The sequence below is a fragment of the Neophocaena asiaeorientalis genome, unplaced genomic scaffold, assembly GCF_003031525.2.
Source record: "Neophocaena asiaeorientalis asiaeorientalis breed wild unplaced genomic scaffold, Neophocaena_asiaeorientalis_V1.1 scaffold89, whole genome shotgun sequence".
Classification (NCBI taxonomy): Eukaryota; Metazoa; Chordata; class Mammalia; order Artiodactyla; family Phocoenidae; genus Neophocaena; species Neophocaena asiaeorientalis.
The window spans coordinates 4,299,929-4,315,086 of NW_020172592.1; the positions used below are offsets into that span (position 1 = coordinate 4,299,929).

Here is a 15,158-nt window from a genome sequence, read left to right on the forward strand (position 1 = left end):
TTTTTTTTTTTTTTTTTTTTTGTTAAGCAATAGACCAAATGAAATGCAGAGACCAACTTCTAGTGTGTGCAATAAGAGTGGCGGTAGCCAGAATACTCCAACCCACTTCTGCCCTAGTAATCCACAAGCTGCAAACCCTTTGACGCAAGCAGGGGTCCAGGATGAGGCTGCAGGAAACAGGGGAAAGGAAATTCCGGTTGAAGTTGAGAGATAGGGACCCTACCCTGGCAGCAGGCTATGCCAAGATTCATTTTCAGAACGTGTAAAATCCCCTTCCCACCCATATTTCATGCGTGAATTGGAAAAGGGGAAGGAAGTAGGGTGGGTCCCCAGACATAACAAAGGAACTGAAGAAAGCAGGGTGGGGAGAGGGAGGGATACAGACAGGGTCCCCAGGGAAAGCATCACTTAGCACGGCTCTCACATACGTTTTACAGACCTTCATTTCTGCAGTTTGGAAATTAGGAAGTCAAGTTCAGGAGCTGCTTGTTAGTATTTCTACTCTAAAGGTTAATACACTACAAAGCATAAACGACATTTCAGGAAAAACTGGTAAACAGTGCGGCGGTGTGCCATTAAACAGCACCCACATCTAGATGTATACTTTAATCCAGCTATTTCACAGATACTAAATGTGAACAGTTTAGACACTTTAGAAAGTTAGGACTCAAAATAAGCTAGTAGCTTAGCATTCCCTTTTCATTTTTCCTTCCCACACTTCACCACCACCATCCCTTCAACATGTAGCCGTCTGTCTTTCCTTCAGGGCTGTCCTCCTAGTGGTGCCTCTTTCTCAGGACTATCATACTTCTTGTCATCTCAGCTTCCTGTCCTCCTCCCAGGCCTCCCTCCGGTGATGACAGCTGAGAGAAGATGCCACCCAGGGGCAGTCAGACTTGAGTTCACACTTACCCCAGCTCTGCTTAATCACTCACCAGCCTCAGCTTTCTGACTCATCACACTGAAATAATATCGTTTACCTCACAGAAGGGCCCCCTCATCCTACTTTCTTATGAAAACTAACAAAACAAGTCAATGCCTCTTCATTATTTCTAGAATGAAGTGAAACGTCTCAGCCCTCAAAATCCTCCACAGTCTGGTCCCAATCTCATTTCTCACTAACTTTTCCATCTCCTGAATCCTTGTCACCATCTCCCTTACCCCCATTCTTGGTACCCTGGTGACAGAATGGTTTCGCTTTCCAAAAAATACCTTGTATTTTTAGATATTTCTGTGCATTTTCTAATGCTATTCTTTCCTCCAGGAATGCTCTTCTTCAGTTTGGATTGTTTAAATCCAACCTAAAACCTACTTTAAGGTCCACATCAAACTCAACCACTGCCATGAGAAAGAATCCTGCTTCCCCAGGTGTAAATTCTTCCTCTGACACCCACGTATCTCTCTGGGGATTATCACCACTGCCTCCTTGTATTGCTGTTATTTTTGTCAGTATCTTTTCTCCACAACCTGACTTATACTCCTTCAGGTAGGAACCACCATGGTTTTTCTGGATCCCCTACAACATCAGCTTCAATAAACGTGTACTGAATGAATAAACGACCAAGAGTATGCTAGAATAACAGTAGAGAAACACCAACTCAGACTATGGGTTAGGAGAGCATCTCTAAAATCACAGTTAGTTCTGAAGGAGGCACACACATCATTGCAGCCAATGCCAAAGCTTTGGCCAAATAATTTAGTTCATTTTGAGGTTACCAGAGATTCCCTGTGCTTAAGGTATTGTCCAAGTATCTGGGTCTCAGAAGAAGTAGTCTCCATACTGTTAGCCAGAAACTCCATCAAACAATTTGTTAACGAGATAAACAGTGTTCTGTAGCAATAAATCTCAGACACTTGAAACACACTGCAGGACAACAAAACAAGGTAAATGTCTATGTAGCTTTTTGGCAAAGGTGACCAACCACTCTGGTGATAAACAGAACTTTCTCATGTCTGTACCAGGAAACCGTAATAACAAATTCAAAAACTGCTTAGTGTAAACTAGCACACACATTCCCCCATTATCCCCCATCGATAATTGGCAGAATTATCAAATTCTGCCAATTTTACCATCTAAACGATTCAACTTCTGTGGTCTTCTCATTTCCCAGAGCTGCCGCCCTGCTTCAGGCTTACATCTCACACCTGACTCACAACAATAGCTCTCTAAGGTTCTCTCCAACACTTCCCTGTTCCCCACTCAATCTTTCCTCTAAACCAATGCCAGAGACATCTTCAACAGACCACATCTGATTATGCCACTTCCCTTCTTTGATGGCTTTCCTTTACCAGAAAGGCAAGTCCAAACTCCTTAGAGCGGACTGCCAGGTCTTTCACAACTTACAGCCCACCTCACCCCACCTCATTTCCCAAGAATTGCCCAGGGCTCAACTCATGTGCCTTCCTGCTGGTCCCCCTGCCTAAACTGCTCTCCCTTGTCCTGCCCTTCTATGACCATTAGTCATTCTTCAAGCTCAAGCTCAAAAGTCCCCATTTGGTAACATGTGCCCCTTCCTCTATGGATATAATCATAGAATTAAGCCTAGAAAATATGATGCCCACATAAGAGGCAACTTCTTTAGAGAATTAATGGCCAAATGTTCATCTCACTCTCATAATGTTTATAAGAAACAGCCATTTCTGTCCCCTTCTTAAAGTTCTCACATAATTTTCAACACTTAGGAATGAGTGTCGGCTAATGTTGCCTACAGCTTGTTAATATAAAATAGGAAAACTAAGTGCTTGCTGAGAAACTTGTGATAATTATACATTTAGCTTTTTTTAAGTTTCAGAAGCCCCTTGGCAAAAGCACAGAGTCAAGTGTTTCTCTAATTGCATCCATTTATAACCTAATCATGGCGTTTACCAGTTGAAAAAGATATTAGCTATGCCCACTCAGAAATCTCGAAGCCCCTTCAATTTGTAACAAGATGTACCAGCAACAAAAGCTTTATTCCATCAAATTCATGTCTATCTCTATGCGGTAGTAGTAGTACCTCAAAATAGTTGTCTCATTTTCGCATACATGTACAAAAGGGGATGTGACATTCTAGGACTGGAGAAACAAAGTCATTTAGTGAAAAGAATGGCTCAATAGGCAACTGGGATTCTAACTCAAATTTTACCACTGTGCACTTCAGTAATTTTGGCCCAGGAATGGTAGGTGAGGTAGTTGACGCATTTGAGAATCACAAAAGAAAGGAAATCTGTATGTAACTCTAGGGTTTGGTCGTTATTGTTATAAGAATAGGAAACTGCAGACCGGGTTTACATTAAGTAAACTGCAATTTCCTCTGTATATTCTGTGTGTTATAACTGAGTTTTCATGAGCAAGAACAGATGACTGCTATCAAAGAGAAAATGAGGGCAGGAAAAATGAAAATGCTGCAATCATCTCATGGACACTGTGAAGTCAGTGGGCAAGCAAAGGTACTTTTATAACGAGTGCTTAAGACATAAAAGAGTGAAAAAAGCTACCAGATGATTTTTATTCCTTATAAATTATTGTAAAAAGTAGAAGCACCTAGTATCAAATATCCTGTTTGGTAGAGTACTATGGAAGTCTCAGCCTTGAGGGTTGGTCAGTTCAGACGGTGTCACCCTGCAGGAGGGAGACCACAAAATGGCTAAGTTTGGATTTATCACTAAGGAAGAAAGATCCTTCATAGTCACCTTTCCTGACTTTCAGCTTCAGCAGGAAAAGTCTACACAGAAAAGGCCATCATTCCAATATTTATTGATACATCATCTTTCCTCTCAGAAATGTACACACTTCAGAGCTGTTATTGCATCAATATTATGACATTGATGCAAGAAGTAAAAAAACCTTAGTGTTCTCTTTTACAATCTTAAAATGAAGGTGTAAAGAGACTAGTAAGTACACAACCGCCAGCAGAGTTGCAAACCGTAAGCAAACCTTCCAGCACTAAATTTCCGTCTCATGGTAAAAGTCCTTATAATAAAGAGCAGCGAGTTCAGATTTCTGTTACTATACCTTTGGAGTGTATTATACGCTCATTAGCTGTAACTATAATATTCTGGATTCAACTAATAAGGCAAAGGCAACACAGGTACCTTTTTAATAACCATAAAGCTGTCTGTGGCCTAAGGCTGACGACTTCTCATCTTGGTGAAGTGGTACTCTATCTCCTATTGGTTTGATTTTAAAAGATCTCGCCCTCCCCTCAGGTTGTCACTGATCCACTGAATTGAGTATGCAATCCGTCGTAAACTATGTCATCCATTTTAAGGACCACTAAGAAAGAAAAACGTTCCCAGTTAAACTAGGACATGTTTTCCTATCGTCAACTTTAAGACTCATCCTGATTTCAGACATGCTAAGATGTGTGAGCAAAGTGCACCTTGAAATCAGTAAAACGTAGCATATGAAAACTACTGCTCTTCTAATTAAAATGAATCGAAAGGAATATTGTTTTGAGAGATTTAGGACATGAACCAGGATATTCAACTATTCTAAGGACGCAGAAGAAGTTAGGGGTCAGTCTTAGATATACATGCAGTCAACCTTCAGGGTGCTTTTTAACAATTCAAACAAGTCCCTTAACTTTTCAGTCGTACCTACCGAGGTGAAGGCTCCTGAGACCTCCACTCGCACTTAAAGCCAACGGTCACCTCTAAGATCATTGCAATCACAAGGCTTTGAAACTGCTAATTATTCTCCCCCCTGAGACACCGACGCTAACGACTTGCTGCCGAATGGTTAGAGACGCGTTACCGTCATCAAACTAAACAGCGTGCCATCCTTGGACTTCTCACCTCCTCTCCAGCTCAGTAAATCCCTGGCCTTTCTACTGATGGCCTTGGAGCAGAAAAAGCACGAAACAATATTTTTCCCCCTTGGAAAGGGTTGAAAATAAAACTCCAAGAAAAAATTAAAGTCAGAGAAAAGAGATGTTCATAAACACTGAGGAATTTTTCCCCTTCATGAGCAATCCTGGAGAGCTTAGCACGGAGAGTGAAGCCTTACAAACAACAGCAAGAAGTCAACAGACAACAATGTAAAGCAGAAGAAAGTGGTCCCATTGTCTCCCTAGCATGACGGCAGCGTTCTCAGTTCTAAGGCTCAATCTGAATAACTGCTTTCAGGAGAACTGAGCAGAGCGTCCCTTTCCTCCAGTTGAACTACATCCAAACAATATAACTCTCGTTGGAACACGAACGCTCACAAGATACTGGGAAAACTCCCTTCTGACTCTCTCACTTACTGTGAGCATCTAGAAACTGTTCGTCCATTCTTATCTGTCTCTTGTGACTTAGGATGCATTTGTTTGATAACTAGATTCACCCCCTGTGCTAAATATAAAAGTACATCGTAATGTTCTCTCAAAACTCATATTCCACAAACTATCTGATGGGGTGAAACTCCCCAAGTCAAACCTGAAAGCCATCAAATAGACATGCATTCTTTGCTCCCACATATTTGCTCCCATGCATTCTTATGTTTCTACATGATTTACTTCTGTGAAGAGATCTCTTACAAAACCACTGGCTTAGAAAATTATAGTAGTTGTCATTTTTTACTAAGAAGCATGCTTTGGGGGGGAAAAAACCCCCAAACCTAAAGAACTTAAAATAGAATATTCTTTCCTTCAAACATACAAGCAGGCAGAAACATTTTCCACCCCTTCAAACCCGCATCCCCAAGAGGAAAAGGGCTTACATGTTCAGACTTCTCCTGTTCTTTTTTGTCCGTCTGCAAAAATTGACAGTTTTCTCTTGCCAGCTTCTGGACCAGTTCAATTCGCCCGATATCATCTCTCTCCTGAAGTTTGCATATCACCCCAGCCTTAAGAGTTGGAGAAAAAGCAAAGATATACTTAAATCCACAGTCCCAGGACATGACACCACTGCAAAGTTCACCTTATAACAGACTCATCTTCTCTGTCGCCTGGATTAAATCATGGTCTTGGTAAAATATTTTGCCTTTCCAAAATTGAAATTGTAGTATCTTAACCTAATGCCTCACAAAAAGACTTAAAGTGAGATCATTTATCAGTCTAATTTAAGAGAGTGAAAGGCAGAGCAAACTAAATCATTTGCTACTAAAGGGCGCTCCTGATATGCCACTATTTGTTCCTGACAGCCTGTTTCCTGTTACATAAGCCCAGCAAGAGGTTAAAAACTCATGGGAAAGTTAGCCAGGAATTACTCTGGCAATAAGGGTGAAGTGATAGAGTACTAAAAATAACAGTACATAACCTCCTAATTCCTCAGCTCCACCAGCTCATTCCATGTACAAATTCACAGTTCACAAGAAGATCACAAGATAATTCTTCTGTTTTCATAACTGGAAAGTTACTGTGGGGCATTATTAGTAAAATACCTCCAATGTTGCATAAAATCTGGTGGAAAAGTTTATTAAAAATAAACTGCAAAAAGAAAGCTTCAAATTTCATCAGGGTTGAGAAATGGTCCACAAAGCATCATACTTTTTATTATACCCACGTTGCCAAATAATAATAATATGAAGAAGGAGAATCTAGGACTTTGATCAGAAACAGAAAATGGTTATATCACACACATTATGAACTGTTTCTGCTCAAATTCTTTCAAAAATCGTTCACACTGACATATCAGGACACGATCTAAAAGGAAATCAGAAGTTACTTTTGGCAGGAACAGCCAAAACTATCAAGTCTTTGTTTTACGCTATACAATCTATAGGATTCTAATGGACCCAGCAACATGACCAAATATGGAGAAGGGGGCAGCAAGTGATCACATTTTTAGGGTCTTAACAGTTTGTACTAAAGACACACATTTTGTTGAGTGGGCATCAGAAAAATGGAATTTTCCATTCAAAGCAATGACTAAGTATTTATTCCTAAGGGCAAGGACATCACCTTAACTAGCAGTTTCTCCAACAAATAGGAAGGAAACAAACAAACAAAATCACTGACGTGGCCCAAATCAGATTCCCATGGAACAGCAAGTGGAATTCCTCCACCAAAGTCAGACATTTATGTTTACAGCATCCTTCACAAGTGGTCTTCCAGTTTGTCTCCAAGGTTTCCAAGGACAAGGATCTCAGTTTATCTTAAGACAGCCTGTGCAGTGCTGGAGAGCCAGAATTATTGGAAAGTCCCTTATCATGCTAGACAAAACGCTGAAACCACTGAACTTCAAACAATGAGTACTAGTACTGCCTTTAAAGCAATTGAAAGTATGTCTATTTTTTATCCAATATGACAAACTTCCAAATATTTAAATACCACTATCTATGATATCCCCCTTTCATTCACTCACTCATTCAACTGATTTTATTTGAACCACCACCATGTGCCAAGATCTATTACAGGTTCTAGGGATAGAGTGGTCAATAATAATAAAAACAAAGTCCCACATGTCATGGAGCTTATATTCACCAGGGGATGTGGATTATATAACATCCAGATATGAAACAGCAGATGGTAATATATGATATGAAGGAAAGCAAAGCAGGGTAAGGGACAGAGAAATGTTATTAAGATAGAAATGTCAGGGAAGGATTCTTTGGTTGACATTTGAGTGGAGATATAAAGGAAGTGAAGAATGTTACAGGCAGAGGAACAGAAGTGCAAGGGCCCTGAGGCTTCGGTGTGTTTGGCATGTTCAGTGGAGAGCAAAGGGCACAGCAGGGCTGGAGCAGAGCTGGTAAGGGAGAGCCCGGTGGGACTGTTCAGGGAGGTGAAGCCGACCAGAACATGCAGCTTCTTTACAGGATGTGTAAGAGGTTTACATTCTTTTTCTGAACAAGATGGAAATACTTAGGAATGTTTTGAACATGGGATTGGAATAATCTGACATTTTAACAGGATCGTTCTGTCTTCTGGGTTGAGAAAACACTGTTAAGGTGGGGGGAAGCAGTTAAAGCTAGAAGACTGGTTAGGAGATCGGTCTTCAGACAAGAAATGGCTTGGATCTTGTGGTAGTGGTGGAGATGGGGAGAAGTGATTAAAATCTGGATCTGTTTCAAAGAAAGGGCTAGCAGAATTGGTCTCTAAGATATTTGGCCTGAGTCACTGGAAGGGTAGGGTTGTCATTTCCTGAGATTGGGAGACTTGGGGAGATCTAGTAAGGGATATGCTTATTAGACATCCAAGTGGAGCTGCCGGGTTGGCCGTCTGGAGGTCCAGAGAAGTCTAAGCTGGAGATAGGACTTTGGGAGTCATCATAATGTAGATGGTATTTAAACCAGAGGAAGGACTGAAGATACCAATGGAGTGACGTAAACAGAGAAGAAATCCATGAGCTGAGTCTAATAGTTAGATATTGGGAAGATGAGAATAAGGAGGAGGGGCTCTAGGAGGACAACCCAGCGAGTAGTGAGGGTGGTGTTTCAAGGAGGAGGGAGTGAAAAACTGTATCCAGCGCAGCTGAAACATCAAATAAGGAGTTCAAAACAACTGACGCTGAATTTAACAAACGTAACTGGTGACTTTGAAAGTAACTTTTTTTTTTTTTTTTTCCGGTACGCGGGCCTCTGACTGCTGTGGCCTCTCCCGTTGCGGAGCACAGGTTCCGGACACGCAGGCTCAGCGGCCGTGGAGTTTTTAGAGGAGTTTTACTTCAAGAAATGGGGCACTAGGACTTCCCTGGTGGTCCAGCGGGTAAGACTCCTCGCTCCCACTGCAGGGGGCCCGGGTTCCATCCCTAGTCTGGGAACTCCCACATGTATGCCGCAACTAAGAGTTCACATGCTGCAACTAAGAACACCACCTGCCACAACTAAAACAAAGAAAGATCCCGTGTGCCGCAACTAAGACCCAGCAGAGCCTAAATAAATAAATATTTTTTTTAAAAAAGAAATGGGGCACTAGTTAAAGAGTGATGCTGCAGGGGGCTTTGCTTGCTTGTTTAGGGTGAGGGATATTCCAGCACATTTATCTTTATTAGAAATGATACAGTGTAGAGGGAAATTTGATGATGTGGGCAAGACAGAGGGCATTTTTAGGAGAAATGTCCTTGAGAAGGAAAGAGCATAAAGACCTACTCTCAGAAACATGAATATGAGTATTTCACTCACTGTAATAGGAGGGGAGGTGGAGTATGGGGGTAACATGCCAGTAGGTTAGCATATCTGGTGCTGGGAATGAGGAAATTCTTTTCTGAAGGCCTCTATTTCAGAAATAAGAAGTCAGGTGATTAGCTGAGAGTAAGGACTGTAAGAAGATCCTGGAAGTATAAGAAAAGAAGGCATGTAATGGTCATTTCAGTTCCAAGGGTTGGCAAACTTTTTTTTGTAAAGGGCCAGAGTGTAAATATTCTAGGCTCAGTGGGGCGTGTGGTCTTTGGTGCAACTACCCAAGTGTCCCGTTTTAGCATAAAAGCAGCAAGAGATGGTATGTAAATGAATGAGCATGGCTGTGTTCCAATAACACTTTATTTACAAAAACAGGCAGTAGGCTGTGGTTTCTCAACTCCTGACCTGAAAGAAGAGGCAACCGGACAAGGAAAGTAGAATCAGATTGCCAAGCATTAATAAGGGCCCACCTGACTTTGGTTTTAGATCCTTTTACCATCCTAGCCGTCCTCCTTAGCGTGTATTCGCTTGTCAGGATTTTAATGGAGCCCATAACCTGAGATAATGCTGAATACATGGGCCAATCTTGAAGATGTTCTTTTAATCAATACTAGATCAGCAGTGTTAAGGACGCTCCTTTAAACTATGAAGGCAAGGAAATTATTCAGGGAAATTTCTACACAAAAATTATTAACATTCTTTAAATGTTTTGACACTTAAAGGAATATGTTTCTGTTATCTAGAAAATTCATTTACGTTGACCAACTAGGATTTCTTCTCTCTCCATCCCTGTCATCCTCACGGTGTTTAATATATTGTCCTGCTAGAGCAGAGACGGTGTTAATGACACTGCAAGCTCTGGACCTGCTCCGTGGCTGCTTATTCAGTAGTGTGATGGATTGGTCCCCATCTCTCTCTGCTCCCCAGTGTGGCAGCCCTGTGTAATAGAGGGCACTTGTGGGATGGGGCCAGGCAGGGGTGGCGCACAGGAGGAAAGCACCGTGAGCTAACTAATTTGGTGAGTGAGAATGAGCCTGTTACCTTTTCTCACCAGCACAGGCTCCAAAGCAACTGGGCTAAGCTTCCATAGACTCCAACTTGGAGAGAGTCTTTCCTTCTGTCTGTGGGTGCCATATGTATTTTTAAAAAAACAACTGATAATAGCATCAGCAAAAAAACGGTAGGACTGAGTACAGGAAATTTAAGAGACCTCGACTATTTTTTTGGTTTCTGTGTGAACATGAGTTTTTTGCTTAGGATCCTAAACAGAGACTTTTCTTTCTTGAGGAAATACATTTTTATTAGAACCAGATAACTTGGGTTTACAAATTCTGTATTTTAAACACAAAATGCTATTACTTTTAAAAATGGGTTTCAGATTGACTTAATTATTTCTTATTTATAATTAAATCATCTTATAATTTAAAAAGGAATATTGCTATCTTGATTTTCTGGTTTCTGCATAATTTCTAGATGCATTGTCACAAGATAATCAATTCTACAGCACTCCTTACATATAACTATCAAAAAAAGCTTTCAAGGAGGGTTATGAAAGCTTCTTCATTCCCTAGAGAACTTGAATCCCAGAGAGATGCCCGTACATCTTGGATAGCTTTATAAGACAGTCCTCTTTGGAAATACCACACTAAACCAGATGTTCTCTGGGGGGTTCCTTTCACAGTTCTGTAATTTAGTGATTTAATTCAAAAAAGCCATGAATTTATTAATATATTTTGAGAGCTTTGTTATGGCAGGAGAAGCAAGATAACAGCCCTTGATCTAGACTTTCACATTCCTGGACTACTTAATTTATCTATGTGAAAATAACTATAAACAGTTTACCTAACACTGTTAGGCCAGCAAAAAATAAAAGATTAATGTGTAACCATCAGAAGACTTATTTAAGAGCCTTATTTCAAGATCTGCTTTGAAAAAAAAAATCTCTGTAATGCATAATTAAAGCTATTTATATATTTTCAGTATTTGAGAAGAGAAATGTTATCAATGTAAATGAAAAGTCTGCTTCCTTTATAAATGGAGTCATAGAAATGTTTGGTCCACTCTTTCAGTGGTGAAATGAAACTTGGACAGAATTCCCTTAGGAAAAACTGCAAACTAAACGAACAGCCTTTATGACATAAGGTGAAAGAGCACAAGTTCTATGTATGGAAGCATTTTCTGCATTATCGTAACCTTAAAAATCACCTTTTCTAAAACACCATGCAAAAATTGCTATCAAGGGAAGGAAAACCAGGATGAAAGAATCCACCCTTCATGAAAGCACTTTTGTAATAACAGAATGCTTTTCAATACAAATTCAGGGTATTCGGGTAAACTCGTATTGATTATTACATAATAGATCCATTTCTGCAAACTTAAATCTTGAATAGAAATTCATAAATTTTTTTTTTTGTTACTTTGAACACAAAGTCCAAATGACAGAATAAAACACTGATGGGCTGGGATGGTGTAATACGTTACCTATTTCCAACACAGAAAGTAGAATTCTTTCCAGGAAAATTCAGAAGACAATTCATAATAAATGAATAATTTTAAAAATTTCATTTTATTATCCATTTTCTCAAATTTCTCCAGAGAAAGAAAACTATGACAAATTTCCTACTGGTTGGAATAGAAAAATACACCCTTTGGTAACTGCAGAAAGGATCGAGAAAAGAACATACAGTGAAAAGTACAGGCGATAGAAAGTGTGATGGTAAAGGCAGGTTTACTAATGTCCAGGGCATCACTAGGACGGGCCTCAGACACTGTGCTGGGGTATCACAGCGCCTTAGGAAGCTTTCAGTGATTCCCGGTCCCTCACTGTACAGATGAGGCAGTGCAAGTTCAGGGGGGGTTCACTGCTCCGGTCCCCCTCCCTTGTGGAATTATCTGTGTTGATACACCACACTGGTCACACAGACCCATCCTCTACAAACACCGTGTGATACTGTGTCCTGCCAAAGTGGGCCGGGGGCGGGGAAGGAGGCAGAAACCGTAGCTGCGTGGAATTTATTACTGTTATTTCCCTTAAATATGTTCTTAATCTATTACACTCATATAATTATCTCTTCTGATGAGACTAAATACATTACATATTTACATAATCGATGAAGTAAGGGGTTCGTTCATTCATTACATATATTTAATTCCTTGAATTTTCCGACTAGAATAGGGAGGTCACCAATATTTTATCTTGTTTTGACCTGAGAGAAATTACAGCTCAGATCTGTATACATTACTGATCATTTTGCTAACCAGAGCAGCAAAGTTGGCAAATAATAAAGTAGTTTTAAAAAAAGAGAGAATAAGTAAATGTAATAAATTCTAACACAAAGGATTGAAAAGGGTCATCTGTTTCCTATGATAGCTATCACAACCTTAAATAAGAGCTTTCTTCAGTCTATTTTTTTTTTTAAATCACACTTTGCTGATAAAACAATCATGAACTATGTGGCAATCGATTTGTATAATTGACAGTTATTATCACTTAATATTAAAATGAGTGATTCCAATGGAGGAATAGGAGACAAAATAATTACTGAATCCAGGGGTCTATGGCCACCCGAATAAAAGAAAGAATTTCCAAAGTTCAGCATGTTATAAATTACTCATTGAATATCTCACTAGGACCTGCAAAAATTCTATACATTTGATAAAGATTCTTTAATCCTTTAGTCCTAAATAAAGGGTTACAACGAGTGAAGGGTCTAGAATGTTTTCTGTAAGTGCAGATACCATAATGGCAGACAGAGCAACAATGCAGCCCAGTCCTGTTAGATACCTTAAATATCCAGACCAGAAAGCAACGTGATACTGATCGTGACAATGATAATAACTCCAGGAGGCTATACTTACTGTGTGCCAGGCAGTGTTCTAACTGCGTCACATATATTCATTTGATCTTCAAAACAATTGTCTCCATTTTACAGATGCTAGAAAGGCAGCTTAGCATAGGGGTTAAAAGCAAGGATGTAGGAGCCAACTACCTTGGCTGGATTCCCATCCCCACCACTTAGCAGCTCATCTGTGAAGTGGTGGTAAGTATATTATCTGCCTCATAGGGTTTGTTGTGAGGTTTAAGTATGTTAATAAAAACAAAGAGCTTAGAAGAGTGCGTTTGAAGTACTGTCTAAGTGTTAACTCTCAATACTCTTACAGAAAAGGAACATGGGGCACCAGGGAGTAGTGTAACTGGCCCAGGGCTGCTGTGACAGTGCAGCCTGGCCCAGGAGGCAACACTCTTAACCTCATGGACGCTGCCTGACATTCACGGAAATTCTTTTATGTGCCAGGGTGGCACGCATTTTTATGTTGCTTCATTTCAACCTCATGACAACTTTATAACATCTCTACTTTACGAAGATGAAAACCAAGCATGCTAGTCACTGCCTAGCATGGTGGGGACACTTTGGTGACAAAGACACGGATGCCACCCTACAGGAACGAACTGGTTTAGAGACAATAAAGAACTTGCCTCCAGGCACCAGCTATGAGGAAGAAGGGCTGGGATGTAAACCCCAGGCTACATGCTCCCTTCACTCTTCCTACACATCACTGCATGGAAATAGGGAGTTTCCTAGGCAGAAAAGATATTTTTAGAGAGAAAGGAAAGAAAGGAATCAACATATGAGGAGAGAACTAGAGTTTTCCGGTAGGTGGTAAACGTGGGTACGGCAAGGCCCAGTCTCTCTGGAGTTAGTGACTGCCTTAACCCTTTATACACCCAAAGTTTTCAACAGCCAGGGGACATTTTCCCCATAGTGACATAATTCATCATGTACGGGGAAGGAATGAGAAACCAGTGAGCACTTAACTTGTTTAAGATATACTCTGAAGACTACATAATTATGCATCCCAGTGAATTAACTCATAACTCTCCAAACCTAAAGAGAATCTGTTCCTGATCTAATTATCGATTCACTGGTTTCAATTGGTTTCATGATTCCATTCCTCTGTACATTCTGTAGATGCGCAGAGATGTCACCGTTGCTGAAGAAAAACCACAAAACCTCGTAGAACAAGGTCTATGCATCCATTTGAGATACATAGAGGAATAAAATTGCGTTGAAACAGACTTTTGTCCACAGAATAAGTCCAAAATAAATTAAAAATAGCACTTTAAATTTAGACACTAAATAATAAACTGTCCTACTAATAACTTAATGCCTTAAGAAACCTTTGAGAAAGCTATCCTTGCCCAGGTTTGCTTGGAAGCCTGAAGTATAATTTCAGTATGAGCCTGTGAATGGCAGCATTCTGAATATCACCACAGCAAAACAATCCCAGACAAGTCCTTATATGAACTTACTAGAACATGACCACCTCTGCAACCCTGGCTGAGAAAGCTAATGTGATTATTCTGACCAGAATCCACAGACTTACAACTTTAAAGGTGAAGTGTGCGGGGTCAACCAAACTAAGAATCTTTTTTTCTCCAGGCCTACTGAGGTACACTTAATATACAAAAAGTCACACACATTTAATGTATCCATTTTGATGAGTTTGGACCCGCGCGATACCAGCATACCATCACCGCAATCCTGAGAGGCCGTTTCCTCTGGAGGTCTAGCTAGTAGAACCGAGCAACGCCCTGCATGGAGTAAGGGCTCAAATGGGCTTGTCTGTTTCCAGAGTTTTTCCACTCCTTTCCCCCTGAGTATAGAGCAGCTCCGATTCTTCTACCTGGGTAGATCAATCAACCCATGGCTCTCTACACACCATGATCGATTTCTCAGTAGGACACTCCCCTGGACCCACTCCTTTCTCGTTCTTATGTATAATAAAATGCAATGTCTTATTTATTCAACATACTTCTCTTTTTAATCCTCACAACTCCCCTATCAGGTAGGTTCAGAGATGAGTCGCCTAAAACTCAAAAGGGTTAACAAACTGGCTTATGGTAGCTAGGTACTTAGCCATATCAAACAAGGCTATAGCTGGGTGTCAAGGGGGTGGAACTCTGAGGAGTGGAATTGAATTGTTGAGGGCTTGCAAAAGAATGTCCTTATGCCATCTGTTCTGCTTCTCGCCCTGCTGTCCCCACAAAGAATCTCTAAATGCTCTGCACTTACATAAAGTTAACAGTTGATAGTAGGGTACCCAAAGTTTTTATGCTGCCATAGTCTTTGGAGGT

At 40.4% G+C, this 15,158-nt stretch overlaps 1 protein-coding gene across 1 annotated transcript in view; it reads right to left on the bottom strand.

Annotated features, from left to right (window-relative positions):
- The window catches only part of RAPGEF5 (Rap guanine nucleotide exchange factor 5), a 177,107-nt gene that overhangs the window by 93,951 nt on the left and 67,998 nt on the right, over nt 1-15,158 (bottom strand). The window contains exon 8 of the mRNA XM_024738490.1: nt 5,681-5,806. Coding sequence (XP_024594258.1) covers nt 5,681-5,806 — 126 coding nt within the window. The remainder of the gene's footprint in view (nt 1-5,680; nt 5,807-15,158) is intronic.